At 39.1% G+C, this 14,532-nt stretch overlaps 1 protein-coding gene across 3 annotated transcripts in view; it reads right to left on the bottom strand.

Moving 5' to 3' along the window:
* ADGRG2 (adhesion G protein-coupled receptor G2) overlaps positions 1-14,532 on the bottom strand; it is a 196,242-nt gene that overhangs the window by 49,971 nt on the left and 131,739 nt on the right. For all 3 annotated transcript variants that reach the window (XM_089683890.1, XM_089683892.1, XM_089683893.1), the window contains 5 exons: positions 12,924-12,986; positions 9,220-9,261; positions 6,258-6,302; positions 5,670-5,692; positions 3,541-3,560 (listed from right to left, as the gene is read on the bottom strand). In XM_089683890.1, coding sequence (XP_089540016.1) covers positions 3,541-3,560; positions 5,670-5,692; positions 6,258-6,302; positions 9,220-9,261; positions 12,924-12,986 — 193 coding nt within the window. The remainder of the gene's footprint in view (positions 1-3,540; positions 3,561-5,669; positions 5,693-6,257; positions 6,303-9,219; positions 9,262-12,923; positions 12,987-14,532) is intronic.

Here is a 14,532-nt window from a genome sequence, read left to right as displayed (position 1 = left end):
GCCAAGCCCTGTTGTCTGTGTCAATAGACGCAGACAGGGTGATTCGGGAGCTAGTGCCCCCATAGAAACCGGATTTCTTTGGGAGAACTCAGCTGGGGGAAGAAAACAGGAGCACTGGCGGGGAACCCCAGAAGAAGAGGATCTGAGCTGCTCTGTGCACAGAGCAGGTAAGTATGACATGTTTTTTATTTTAATAAAAAAAAATTGAAAGCTTTAATATTACTTTAAACTAATATCTAAAGCAAAAACAAAAATGAAAATGCTGCTGATTCTAGCTTCACCAATCAAAGCCTCATGCACATGGATGCTTAGCATCTCCTGAGCGCTGAGATGTAAAATCCTTGGTCCCCCTGGTGCCCAGGGATCTGAATGTGCTGCATAGAGCCTTTAAAACAAGTGAATGACTGTAAACAGCTGTGCTTAGGGAAATGCCATTGGCTTCTACATCAGCATTTACTCATGCATGCATGTATGGTGCTTCTCCCCGAACCGAAGGAAAGTGGAGCATTTGGGGAGAAGTGTCAAACATGCATGCGTAGATAAATGCTTATGCAGAAGTCATCAGCGGTTACCCATGCACTGCCATTAGAGGACATTTGCTTGTATTAGCAGATGTATGCCCTACACGCAGCTCCTGCCAGAAAATTTCCAGGGATCTTACGTCTCATTACACAGCAACTGCTAAGCCTCCATGCGCATGAGGCCTAACTCTTTCCTGCAAATACCAAAAGTTCAGGGAGCCAGCAGCATTGAAACATGTAAACTGCAAGCGCTGGGAAAGCATTTTAGCAATTAGTTTACTGGGGAATGATTATTTTATTCTTCTTGAGTTTTTAGGCTCTATTCACATTACCGCAATGTTGATGTGACTTTGAACCGACTTGACACTCAATGGATCTAAGTAGCATCAAAAGTCACACCTGAGTACTGCAGGCGCCTTTTCAAAGTTGCTGGGACTTTAACCCCTTCATGCCTAAGGGCAAAACAAATCTAAATGCCTAAGCACAATTCTGCAACGTTGACATGTGTTAATAAAAGCATCCATATCATCACAACTACTTTGTACATCCAGGTGGATTATACCTTGTTTTTTTCAGGACAAATTGTGTTTTCATTTGGTGGTAAATGGTAATTGATAATAAAAAAAAATCAGGAGATATCCAAGGAAAACTGGCCCAAAATAGTAAAAAAAATCATTTTTTTATCTAGCTGTGTGTTTCTTGTTACTACATAACTGACCACCAAAGAACAACCCAAATTAAATTCTCCAGCTCTTGACAATCACAGCAATACCATATATGTTATTTGTTGTTTGTACCCATAGTAAAGCCCAGAAACAATAGTGCGCATTTTGGTTTTGTCTTTTTTTTTTTTTTTACCTAAAACACACTGACACTGACATTGACACTAACTGACACTGATACCAATTTTTTTTAAATCCTGACCTTCGACGCTGACCTTATGACCTTGACCTTTGACCCTGTCCCAAACACTAACCTTGGCACTGAACTAGATCAACCCTTGATCTAGGTATTTTTTCTTTATTTTTTCTTTTACTTTTTATTATTTACTGTATTTATTTATATATTTTTTTTTATTACAAACATTTTTTTTCTCTATGCCAAGAGTTAGACAGATGCAATGTATCTCTCTCCTCCTTTCACAGAGAGAGAAAAAAACAAGGGGGCAGGCTGCACAGTGACTAATCACTGTGATAACCCATCTGAGGATCATTAGAAACGGAACCGGGGCTCTCAGTGACACCGTGATCTTTGTGTTGGGAGTGCGCCGTGCGGCGCGCTCCCAGCACAAAGAGAGGTACACAAATATGCAGCCCCCACGGAAAAAAGCCCAGTTCTGTGAGACCGCATATTTGTGTTACGTCGGCATCAAGGGTGTTAAGTCCCACCAATTTGAACAGGCGACATTGAAAAGAATGAAATTCTGAAGGAACCCTCTGCACACTGGTATATACCCTTTCCACCAAACTTTGCAATAAAAAATAGGGATATTTAGTTCACACATATTGCAATACATGTTTAAGGTGGCCAACTGCATCAGATTGAAAAGAATGAAGTGCAACTTGTCATAACAACTTGCACAAGTGTGAATGAAGTTTTAATCTAAAAAATGCTGAGGGTTTAATACAACTCTAAATACCCGGCACTACAGTACAAGCAGTAAATGAGGGCTTGCTTTAAAACTTTGACTGCTTGGTATATACAGTATATGTAATTGTTTTATCTTGAAGCTCCAAACGTTTCAACATCCAAAATCCCATGGTGGCTAATTTACATATAAGCACTCAGGCACCTGTAGCTCAACACCTGACATTCTAAAAGCTACATGAGATACTTTTAGATTTGGTCCCATAAACATCAATGGAAACACCTGTAAATGCTTAAATTGAGTATTTTGTGTGTTTTTCAGGAATATTACAGGCTTTTTTTCCTATATTAGATTTTAAAGTTTTGTGAAGGCTTTTAACAGTTTTAATATTTTTTGTGTGTTTTTCAGGCATATTACAGGCTTTTTTTTCCTATTTAATTTTTTTAAGTTTTGTGAGGGTTTTTAACAGTTTTAATATTTTTGTGTGTTTTTCAGGCATATTACAGGCTTTTTCCCCCTATTTTAGCTTTTTTAAGTTTTGCGAGGGCTTTTAACAGTTTTAATATTTTTTTATATTTAATATATTTTTATATTTATTTATTTATTGCAACTTTTTAAAGTTGTACTATTGTAATATTTCCTAGATGTATATATTTTGAGTATGAAGTTCAAAGCACCAAAACAACAAAATGGCTGCTCAACATCAATAATATGGCGGTTCAATTAAATTTATTAGGGCGGGACAGTATGGACTATTTATGCATGGCAGAGACACAACAACACCTTTGACCCCTGAAGATGTGCCACTGCATGAAAGCATTGGTAGGAAGCTTGCGTGCTGACACCATGCCAACGCATAGAGCTCATAGTGGCCATATTTGTAAGTGTCAACAGATATCAGTTTTGTTTTGCTCTATATTTAATATTTTGTGTTGATCTTTAGACTTTTTAATCGCATTTTGAATTCTGTGGAAGGATATATGAATTGTCACTTTATATAATATTTATTTATTTATTCACTTGTTGCACATGTAAATATAATATAATTCAGGTGCTGCGCTTTACATATACATTTTTTTGTTTACCTGTAAGAACCAGTCTCCTCTCACTTCTGTTTCTATTGGCTAAAACCAAAATGCCTTAAGCTCGAATACACATTCAAAATACTAGAAATACACTTCTAAATTCACTTCTATACGCACGCATAAATGCTCAAATAAAGATGCCTGAAAAAGCCTATTAACCGTTCTGCTCAGGTGTGAGGGCAGCCTTAATGTCCATAGTCTCTGCACAGGACTCTTTAATATCTAAAAACACTACTTTATCATTTTTGTTCAAAGTTTTTCTATATACACCTTTTTGACATCACCTAACTTTGGCAGCTCTGGAGGGCAATTAGCTAATGAAGCTGAAATAAAGAAAAATACTTACATATTTGCACTTGTACAGTCCTGTAACAGAAAAAGTATATTAAGTATACTCTGAAAGTGTGTATCATATTGTGCATATTGTGCTGTTAATATAGCCTATTCATTTGTGTTCTGCACAAGCTAAAAAGAACAAAATATTTCACTCTTTCCACACAAATAAAAATAAATGGTGGACAAAATGAATATAGCCAGAACACACATGGGTTCATTTACTGAAACTAGAGCACTCAGAATCTTGTGCTTCTGTGCATGGTAGCCAATCAGCTTCTAACTTCAGCTTGTTCAGTTAAGCTTTGACAATAAATCCTGCAAGCTGATTGGTGCTGTACCAGATTTTGCACACTCCAGTTTTAGTAAATAACCCTCACAGTCTCCTATAATGTATCAGGCATTTACAGGAATTCTACAGTTCTACAAACTTCTACATTTCTACAAAATGTGGGATGAAGAACCTCAAGTGTCATTGCTCAACAAATCTGACTGTGCTAGGGTTGGGTGTGATTTGAAGTCCAACTCCAACCAGACTTTATTTTTTCATTTTTAAATAAACTGAGAAAAGGCAAAGGTTTTTATTGTTGGTGCCACTGTTGAGGAAGACCTAGCCCAAAGAGAACCATCTCCTTTCAGGTAGCTGAAAGCTTGGCAAATGCTTTCTAAAATATTACCATACACTCTGCTTTTCAGTTAAAGTGGTAGTAAAGCCACTTTCTTAATTTTTACCTACAGGTAAGCTTATAATAAAGCTTACCTGTGGGTAAAATGAATATCTCCTAAACGTGCTCTGTGCTCATGCGCAGGAGTGACATCATCGGGGCTCAGTCAGTTAGATGGCCGGAGCTCAGGAACCCGGAAGGAAGATTGGGTGAAGATGGAAGCCTCTAAAGCGGTGACAGCGCGCCACTGCAGGGCTTTGTTTTAAGGTAAATTTTACATAATGTGCCAGTATGCAATGCATTTTTTTGGATGTGGTTTACTACCGCTGTAAGAGTTTACAATATGAAGCTTATGTGAACAAGGTCCATGCGATTGTTTAGTCAGGTCTGCTCATGATGCTCTGGCTCTGTTTGAGTTTGTCTGACTTCTGCCTTCTTCAGGAAGCTATAGGAGCCTTCCAGAACATGGGTAGGGGCTAGGCAAATGAACAGCATGAATATGGATACAGCCCTGGTCAATTGCAAGGGAGGGTGGCCCCACTGCATGCTGGGAGTGGTATTTATGTTCTGTGAACACATGGGATCAGCGTCTTTCCTTGGAGTGGATTGCACCAAGCCAGGCTGGAGGCAGTCTGTCCTGCCTGGTACTTGTTACCATGTGGTCTCAGGTGGGTCGACCTGAGGGCCTGAAGTTAGAGAGAGTGACATTGGTTCTACAGTACACTGACTGAGGGGAGCTGTCTTCCAAAGATCTGTCTGATATCACTGGAGAGCGAGTCACTTGGAAGATTGGAAGGAGGTAACCATTCTGTCCTTGGGCTTGTGAGTACAGACACTGAGAGATCTTGGGGACACTGTGAGATCTTGTGGGACTCTTTGCTAGCCCTCTGGCGCTTGATAGTCAGTGTGGGTCTGAGATAAGGGAACACTGGCTAGTCTGAACACTGTCATTTAATACAAGGAGCAGAAGTGTGTGTATTTGGCTGAAGAAATACACTATGTCTGGCTGCGGGGCGAAGCAAGGGGAAACCGGGGCAAAAATACAACCGGCCCTCACGAGAGTCACTGGATGTGGACATGCAAAAGTTTGAAGTATGTTTTGGATTTAAATGACTGCTCATGAACTTTGACTATTTTTGCTTTGCACTTCTGGTCAGATTTGGATTTGTAGCAGTTCACTGGCATGAACAAGGGCATCACTGTTTTGGAAAGGGTGAAGCTCCAGCTACTAGCATCTCCAGTTACTAACTAGTTAGCAGATGAAGGAATATTTTTAAACGCTTGATCTGCATTTGTGAGGTGCCATCAAATCTGGATCCTCCCCATCATCTATTTTCATGTTATATATTTCCCCATAGTGAACCCATACAGGTTGTTATTTCTATAATTATATTTGCTTTTACACTTTTTAACCTATTATAGTATAGAAAGTGCTTTTACAGTTTCTTTCTGCATAACACAAGAAAAATACACTTACGCCTTGAATGATTAATTCAGAAACTGTTGAGAAACAAAAACACACTGTCAGCATTTTTGGTAAGCTTTAATGACAATATTTCTCCTTCATCAAATTTTTAAGACAGCATGATTTGGATGGTCCACCCCACCTACTGTATTAAAATCACCACTTTTCCCTCCTAATAAGATGAAGCTGGACACCCTTCCCCTTACATATATTTCCATATCATTAATATAGATCTTTGCATATTACATTCTGCATAAATTCTTGCTATTAACACATAGTTCTCGATATTTCTAAGGAGATCAGGGCAGATGCACATTGGTCACCACTATTGAGGGAAATAAAAAATTTACATAAGAATAGACTCATTTTGAGTTTGGAGATCCATGTAGTAAGTCATCTTTAGTCACATTTTATTCAATCCCTTTTGCTGCTTTGTCACTGGAAATACAATCAAGCTCACCTACACTTAGAGAAGTTTAGTGTGGTGGAACTAATAAAGCTGGTTTACTGCATTTTGCATTTTGTATCTACTAAATCCTTACATATGATAGCAAAATGTGATTTTATTAGATGCAAAAGAATTTTCAAAGTTGAACTGACCTGTGCCGCTACATGAAAAATTTGATTTGCAGATATCATTGTACACTATAAAGATAAAAAACACAGATATGTTACAAGACATATTTATGATTACCCCCATACTTAAAAAACCCTTGCTGGACCCCATCTGTTTGAATAACTTAAGACCTATCTCCCTGCTCCCGTTTGCCTCCAAGCTTCTCGAGCACCTTGTTCACAACCGTATGAACTGCTACCTCACCAAAAACAACCTTCTTGGTCCCCTACAGTCTGGCATCCGCCCACAACAATACACTGAAACTGCCCTACTGAAACTCACTAATAACCTACTAACTGCTAAAACCAATGGCCATTTCCGATGCTTTTGACACAGTCGAACACCAGCTCCTCCTCAGTAAACTCCACTCCATTAGCCTCCGTGACTCTGCTCTCTCCTGGTTGTCCTATTACCTTTCTCGGCGCACTTTCAGCATCACATACTACAACTCCTCTCCCTCTTTCCATTGGGGTAACCCAAGGCTCTGTCCTTGGGTCCCTCCTTTTCTCTCTCTACACCTCCTCCCTGGGCCAACTGATAACCTCCCATGGCTTCCAATACCACCTCTATGCTGATGACACCCAGATCTATCTCTCCACTCCCCAGCTCACCCCCTCAATCTCCTCACGTATCACAAATCTACTAAGTGACATATCAGCATGGATGTCTCACCACTACCTTAAACTCAATCTTTCCAAAACCAAGCTTGCAATATTTCCTCCTCCTCGATTCCCCACTCATGACTTTACCATTAAGATCAACAGCACAACCATTGGTCCTTCCCCTCATGCCAGAGTGCTCAGTGTAATCCTAGACTCTGACCTCTTCTTTGGGCCCCACATCCAATCACTGGCTAAATCCTGCCACCTCAACCTCCGGAACATTTCTAAAATCCACCCCTTTCTAACCAATGACACCACAAAACAACTTATCCACGCCTTGGTTTTATCCCGATTTGATTACTGCATCTCCCTCCTCACTGGTCTACCGTTACACAGGTTATCCCCCCTTCAGTCTATTATGAATGCTGCTGCTAGACTCATACACCTTACCAACCGATCAGCGACTGCTGCCCCTCTCTGCCAATCCCTTCACTGGCTTCCACTAACCCAATGTATAAAATTCAAAATACTAATCACAGCATACAAAGCCATCCACAACACTGCCCCTAGCTACATCACCAACCTCATCCGCAGATATAGCCCAAATAGCCTGCTCCACTCCATCCAAGACCTCTTCCTCTCTAGCTCCTTCATCACCTCCTCCCACGCCCGCCTCCAGGACTTCTCCAGAGCCTCTCCCATCCTCTGGAACTCCCAACACAGTATGTCTGGTCAACCCCCACCCTGTCTGCCTTTATGCGATCTTTGAAAACAACCCTGGCCAATTGCAGGGGAGGGTGGCCCCATTGCATGCTGGGCGTGGTATTTATGTTCTGTGAGCACATGGGTTCAGTGTCTTTCCCTTGGAGACAGGCTGCCTCGCCTGGCACTTGCTGCCATGCGGCCTCCGGTGGGTTGACCTGAGGGCCTGAAGTTAGAGACAGGGACCCCGGTTCTACTGTACACTGACTGAAGGGAACTGTCTGGCAAAGATCTGTCAGGTTTTACTGGCGAGAGAATTGCTTGGAAGATTAGAAAGAGGGAACCATTCTGTCTATGAGAAGAAAAAGGAGAGAGCCCTCAGAAGTCCAGTACAGTGGTGAAGCTCTCAGCTAGGCTTATCTGAGGATCCTACCAGAGAACGACAGACTGGGTCAGCGTGGAGTCAAAGAGCCTGGAGTCCTGGAATAAGGAGTCTCCATTTTCTGAAACTGAGTGAGTAATTAAAGTGGAACTATAGGCAAAAATATTTTTTTTAATATTGGATAGAGTAAGGGAGGGTTACAACCCGTCAGATTTTTTTTTGCCATCTGTGTCCAGTTACAGAGATTTCCCTTTACTTCCTGTCCCATAGTCAAACAGGAAGTAAGAGAAAACTCCTGAAAATTAAGGGAGTTTTTTGGGGACCCCCAGGTCACCAGAACTAGTGTCCCTATTGGAAGGTTTCCCCTCTATTACTTTTCTTGGGAAAATGCGAAATTTGGGATGTTCTTTTACTTTCACTTTCAGTGATAAAGATAAACAAAACAAATAGCAAAGGTGAATCTCCCTAAAGGGGGCACAGACAACAAAAAAATTGACAGGTATTCTAATCACTTCCCAATATGTAAAAAAAAAAAAAATGCCTTTAGGTATACTTTAATTCAGCCATTTAAAGGAGAAGTGACTGCAGAGTGAAATACACTACAAGTCAAGACCTGCTGCAAACAAGAGTTGTGCAAGTCAACCAGGGGCACACCATTTCTCAGAGATTGAGCTTAGTATAGCCAGGAGCAGTATTAGACAGCCAGGAGTTGTACTACTATTACTACTACAACTGCTACCACTACTACGTGAGATAAAGTACACTGCAGCCTAAAATTGTGCAATACAGCTTGCAACCTGTACAGAGCAAACAGAAGTTTAGCAGTTCTACAATATCACAGTTTAGGGGATCCCATGCTTCCATCCATATCCAAATTCATTGTTCCCAAATAAAACACCAAAGACAAAACCTCTAGGCTATTTATTGAGCCCGTGCAAGAATGCGGAAAATACTGTGTGCCTGATTGTTGGTGCTATAAGGGGGAAACAGGCCCAAATGCCAGTGGCTCCTTCGGGGTAGCTCTTCAGGGAGAGCTGTTTTTATGGCTAAAATCAACCCTTCAGATTCGTTTGAAAAGTGAAGCTTACTTCAAATATCCAATCATATGCAGAGTAAAAAAAGGAACATCAGTATTCATTATACAGTATCTGATGCAAAATTCACTTTCTATCAGCTTACTGTGCTTAACAGGTTTTCCTTCAGACCTGCATGCATACATGACAGACATCCGTACATGACTTTAAGAACAATGATACTTACAATTCTGAACTTCAGTGCTGTCAAATGCACAAGTCTCATTTCCTGAAATGAAATGCAACACTTATAAATAGTAGTTCAAAATAGATTACCAATTTCAAACTTTTTCACAGACAGGGTTGTAAAATTAAAATGATGTTACGTGCCCATTTTAAATCAAAATAATATGTACTAGTTCTTCTGTGAAGCAAACCTATGGATCTTCTAGATGCCAGTATGCATAGTCTACTTGACAAACCACCCTAGTATAATCATATTTGGGGAAGCTAATTATCACGCCTTGCAATTTTGTTCTGTAGGCCATCCCTTCCCATGCTTCTGGCCTCTCTATATGCCCATCAATCTACCTTTCACTCTCAGTGACCAATGGCCACTGAAAAAATTATGTAGCATTCTTACTCAATAAAGACAATAACCGCTTGCCCTCTGGAAGATTCACCCCTCTTCCTGACCAGGCCATTTTGTGCTATTCGGTGCAGCACTATTTCTCGTAATTGCTCAGTCATGCAACGCTGTACTCAAATTAACTTTTGAACTTTTTTTTCACACAAATAGAGTTTTCTTTTGGTGGTATTTGATCACCAATTAAAGTTTATTTTTTTCTGCTATAAATGAAAAAAGACCAAAAATTTTGAAAAAAAAATCCAATAGACTCAAATGTAGTTATACATTTAGGCTAAAATGTATTGTGCTACATCTTTGGTAAATAAAATCCCAATAACTGTATATTTATTGTTTTGTCTGAAAGTTAGTGTTTCTACAAACTATGGCATAGATATGGGAATTTACACAGATTTTACTTTCTGACTGCCTATTACATTTCTTGAGGTGCTATAATGCCAGCGCACTACAAACACTCCCAAAATGACCCCTTTTTGGAAAGTGGACACTCTAAGCTATTTGCTGAGAGGCATGTTGAGTTCATGGAAGATTTTTATTTTAACCATGTTTTTGGAAAATAATTTTGTTTTTATTTACACAAAGTTGTCAATTAAATGATATATTGCTCACATATGCCATGGGTAAATGTAGAATTATATCCCAAAATATATTCTTATACTTCTCCTGAGCATGGGGATACCACATGTGTGAGACTTTCTGGGAGCCTAGCTGCATACAGGAGCCAAAAGCCTGATCCCTTTGAAAGCCTGAAGGTGCGTAATTTCTTAATTTCACTTCCTCATGACCTATCACAGATTCAAAGGCCCTGAAATGCCAGGATATCACCACCCCCCAAATGACCCCTTTTTGGACAGTAGACACGCCAAGGAATTTAATAAGAAGCATGGTGATTATTTTGCAGATTTAATTTTTTTGTCATAAGGGTTTGAAAAATAAAAAAACAAAATAAAAAATACATTTGTGTTTTCTTTCTTCATTTTCCAAAAACACATGGCAACAAATGAGATCTGCAAAATACACACCATGCCTCTTGGCAGATACCTCGGAGTGTCTATTTTCAAAAAGGGGTCATTTGGGGGGGTTGTACTATTCTGGAATTTCAGGGCCTCTGAAACTGTGATAGGTGGTAAGAAAGTGTAATGAGGAAATAAAGTCCTTTAAAAGCCTGAATTTGTTTATTGGATTTTGTGGTCCTGTAGGCGGCTAGACTGACAAACCATACTCGGGAGAAATAGCAGAATGCATTTTGGGGTGTAATTCCACATATACCCATGGCAAGTGTGAGCAATATATCATTTAAGTGCCAACTTTGCTCAACAAAAAAAAAATATATTTTTTTGTCAATTTCCAAAAACTTGGTAAACGTGGTAAAAAATAAATTCTTCTATTGACTCAACATGCCTCTCAGCAAATAGTTTGTGGTGAATACTTTCCAAAAAGGGGTCCATTGGGGGGGGGGGGTTGTGCTATCCTGGCATTTTATTCCCAACATCAGAAGCTTCTGCCCCACAATACCCATTCTTTTAACCACTTGAAGACCAAGCCTTTTCTGACACCCTTTGTTCATGTTAAAAAAAAATAATCATACATTTTTGCTAGAAAATTACTTTGAACCCCAAACATTATATATGTTTTAAAGCAAATGCCCTAAAGAATAAAATGGTGGCTGTTGCAATTTTTTATGTTACACAGTGTTTGTGCAGAGATTTTTAAAAAAATTGGGGAAAAAATACACTTTTTTGAGATTTAATGCACAAAAACACAATATATTAGCCAATTGTTTGTTAGAGTATAAAATATGATGTTATGCCGAGTAAATAGACACCAAACATGACATGCGTTAAAATTGCACACGCCTCGTGCAAAAGTAACAAACTACATACATTTTTATATCCATAGGAGACGATTTAAAAGCCTATATAGGCTACCACTTTAGATTTACACAAGAGATCTAGTGCTAAAATTATTGCCCTCTATCTGACGTTTACAGTGATACCTCACATGCATGTTGCAACCATTGTTTCCATATTGACATTGGACTGCGCTTGCGCGCGCCTTTGCGGGCAAGTGCAGGGGAAAGGGGGTGCTTTAATTTTTTTTTTTATTACACTGTTCCTTTTAATTTTTTTTTTTTTACCACTTTCATTGTTTTCACAGGGAATGTTTATATCCCCTATGATAGTAATAGACAGTGACAGGTACATCAGTTTGACCATGTCCATGTATAGTTCATTGAAGGTGTAATTGACTCACATTTGATCTGCTTTAGTTGCTTTTAAATTTTCATAGATTTATATGGGAGGAAAAACAGTTCAGAAGGAAACAAAAGCCCACCCACACAGGCCCTAATAATTGAATAGGTTGCCTTTACAACTGGAATGCAACTCATGTGGGCACCCAAATGTTGTTACTTACCTGTTTTTATCTGTGAAGCCATTTATATTCGTCCAGTATATGGTTTGTATTGGCATTAGGAAATATCAGTTAGGTGTGTGTAATTTCTTAATAGAGAATTTGTCAGGGACAAAATAGCACTTGGACTTCAGCAGGTGACTCATTAGATAAAGTAGGAGGTTTCCCCTGAGCGTGTAAGCATCCTGTCCAATCTAATAACAAGAATCACTCTGAAAGAAGCCATGTTTAATATGTTTCTTCACGGTGCAAGCATAGAGCAGTGCTGAGACCTGCAACTTTATACAGTTTGTGGGCAAGGTTTTCTACAAATGTTCCAGAATAATTGAGAAAACTATTGCTGATTTATAAATTGTAAATCAATTTTCCTTCAATATTTCAATCTGCTCTATGGCAATGTTATCTAGTCTGGTCTGTAGCTTTACTTTGTATGTATATAATGAATTCAAAGCCAACAAAATCAACAACCTGGATTTGTCCAAATGTGTCTGTGGTTTACCAACAGCAAGGTATTTCCTTGTAACTAGCTCTTAAAAATGTACATTTCAGATCGTATTTGTCCTATCAACAGTACAGAAAAGTTATACTGCCATTGCTGTACATAGTGTATCTTCATGATACCACCACATTTTTGCTGAGAACAAAGCTGGCCTCATTTGGAGCATGAGAAATGACTATTTCTCCATAAATTTCTAACTCAGTTTTTTGGATTTGCACTGAGCCCTGGTTATGACAGTACCATAAAACTACAGCGTGCCTTAAGATACTAATATTGAGCTCTTGGAACAAATCAGAATAACACAATATTACCATACTGAAACAGACAAAGTATACTGCAACTGTAAAACGTCAACACAATATATTAATCTGAGAAGGACGGTATCTACTTTTACCATTTGTCACTATGGATGATGTCCATGGTATATTGTCAATAGATGTATTATTTATTTGAGGTGCTGAAACAAAAAAAAGATAAGTTATACTGAATTTATTTCAGAAGAGTAATTATAATACAGTTTAGAATCACAAATGTAGCTTAAAACTCAACATACTATAAATGAATGACCCAGTTTTACCACCACTCCATGTTTTTTGACTAATCTGCCTGTTACTGCTTTAGGAAATGCAGATAATCTCTGCTCAATCAAATGGCAGAACACTGTCTGTACATTTCTAGCCAACCCTATTTCTGCTGACCTCAAAGCTGGTCTCAGTTGTACCGAAATAATGGGTATTGTCTGATTCATTTCATCTGAAGTTGTAATGACCCTTCCATAGAACCCTGTTTAGAATAGTGCTGAAGCAACAGAATATAAAGGAAACACTGAATTACTGCTAAGAATGTGTAGAGAAGTTTGGAATTATGTCTTATACGGAGTATTCAATAAAAATAAATAAATAATATAAATAAACCGTTTTAAATTGACATATAAATGAATTTTTGAAATCCAATCTTTATTATTTTGTGGAAATAACATGGTGTGGGCAGATTTCTGCCACTCCCGTCCAGCCTGTGTCTTAGAAGAAGAGGGAGATGATTCCTCCCTTAATCTACATATAATTTCCCACCTCCCATTGTGTTTTGCTGGTTAGTAGGCATGTAGGAGGAAAGAGGAATTGGGCTGTCATTTACCACTGTGTATGCACCCACATGTGTGACTCTATAGTCACATGGGATTCTCAGGTGTGATAGGGAGGAAATACTCAGCATAGAAACCCACTGAAAACTGAGCATGTGCAGAGTAAATAAATAATATCAATAAACTGTTTTAAATTGACATATAAATTAATCTTTGAAATCCAATCTTTATTATTTTGTGGAAATAACATGGTGTGGGCAGATTTCTGCCAGTCACAGGCTGTGTCATGCCCCTCCAGCCTGTGTCTTAGAATAAGAGAGAGATGATTCCTCCATTAATTTACATGTAATTTCCCACCCCCCATTGTGTTTAGCTGGTTAGTAGGCATGTAGGAGGAAAGAGGGAGTGGGCTGTCATTTACCACTGTGTATGCGCCCACATGCATGACTCTATAGTCACACGGATTGCTCAGATGTGATAGGAAAAAAATGCTCAGCATAGAAACCCACTTAAAACTGAGCATGTGCAGAGTTGCCTCTACAGCTGCAAAATCCCTAGCTGAATTGTGGACATGAACAGAAGGTGGAGATAGAGAGCAGCAGTATGATGTTGGTTTAGTGCAGTGTTTCTCAACTCCAGTCCTCATGGACCCCCAACAGGTCATGTTTTCAGGATTTCCATTATTTTGCACAGGTGATTTGATCAGTTTCACTGCCTTAGTAATTACCACAGCTGTTTCATCTGAGGGAACTCCTGAAAACATGACCTGTTGGGGGTCCATGAGGACTGGAGTTGAGAAACACTGGTTTAGTGACAGTTGAAATGAAAGTTTTTGTGCTCAAAGTTCAGTTTTAAGGTATGGAAATATACAGTCAGCAGGCAATCTGACATTTAGGCTGGCCATACATTGTAACATTTTCTT

The sequence above is a fragment of the Staurois parvus genome, unplaced genomic scaffold (assembly GCF_062004578.1).
Source record: "Staurois parvus isolate SC_StPar_1 unplaced genomic scaffold, SC_StPar_1.0 ptg000327l, whole genome shotgun sequence".
NCBI classification, from domain to species: Eukaryota; Metazoa; Chordata; class Amphibia; order Anura; family Ranidae; genus Staurois; species Staurois parvus.
The sequence above is the reverse complement of the archived record's forward strand: the minus strand, read 5'-3'. Positions and strand labels throughout refer to the sequence as shown.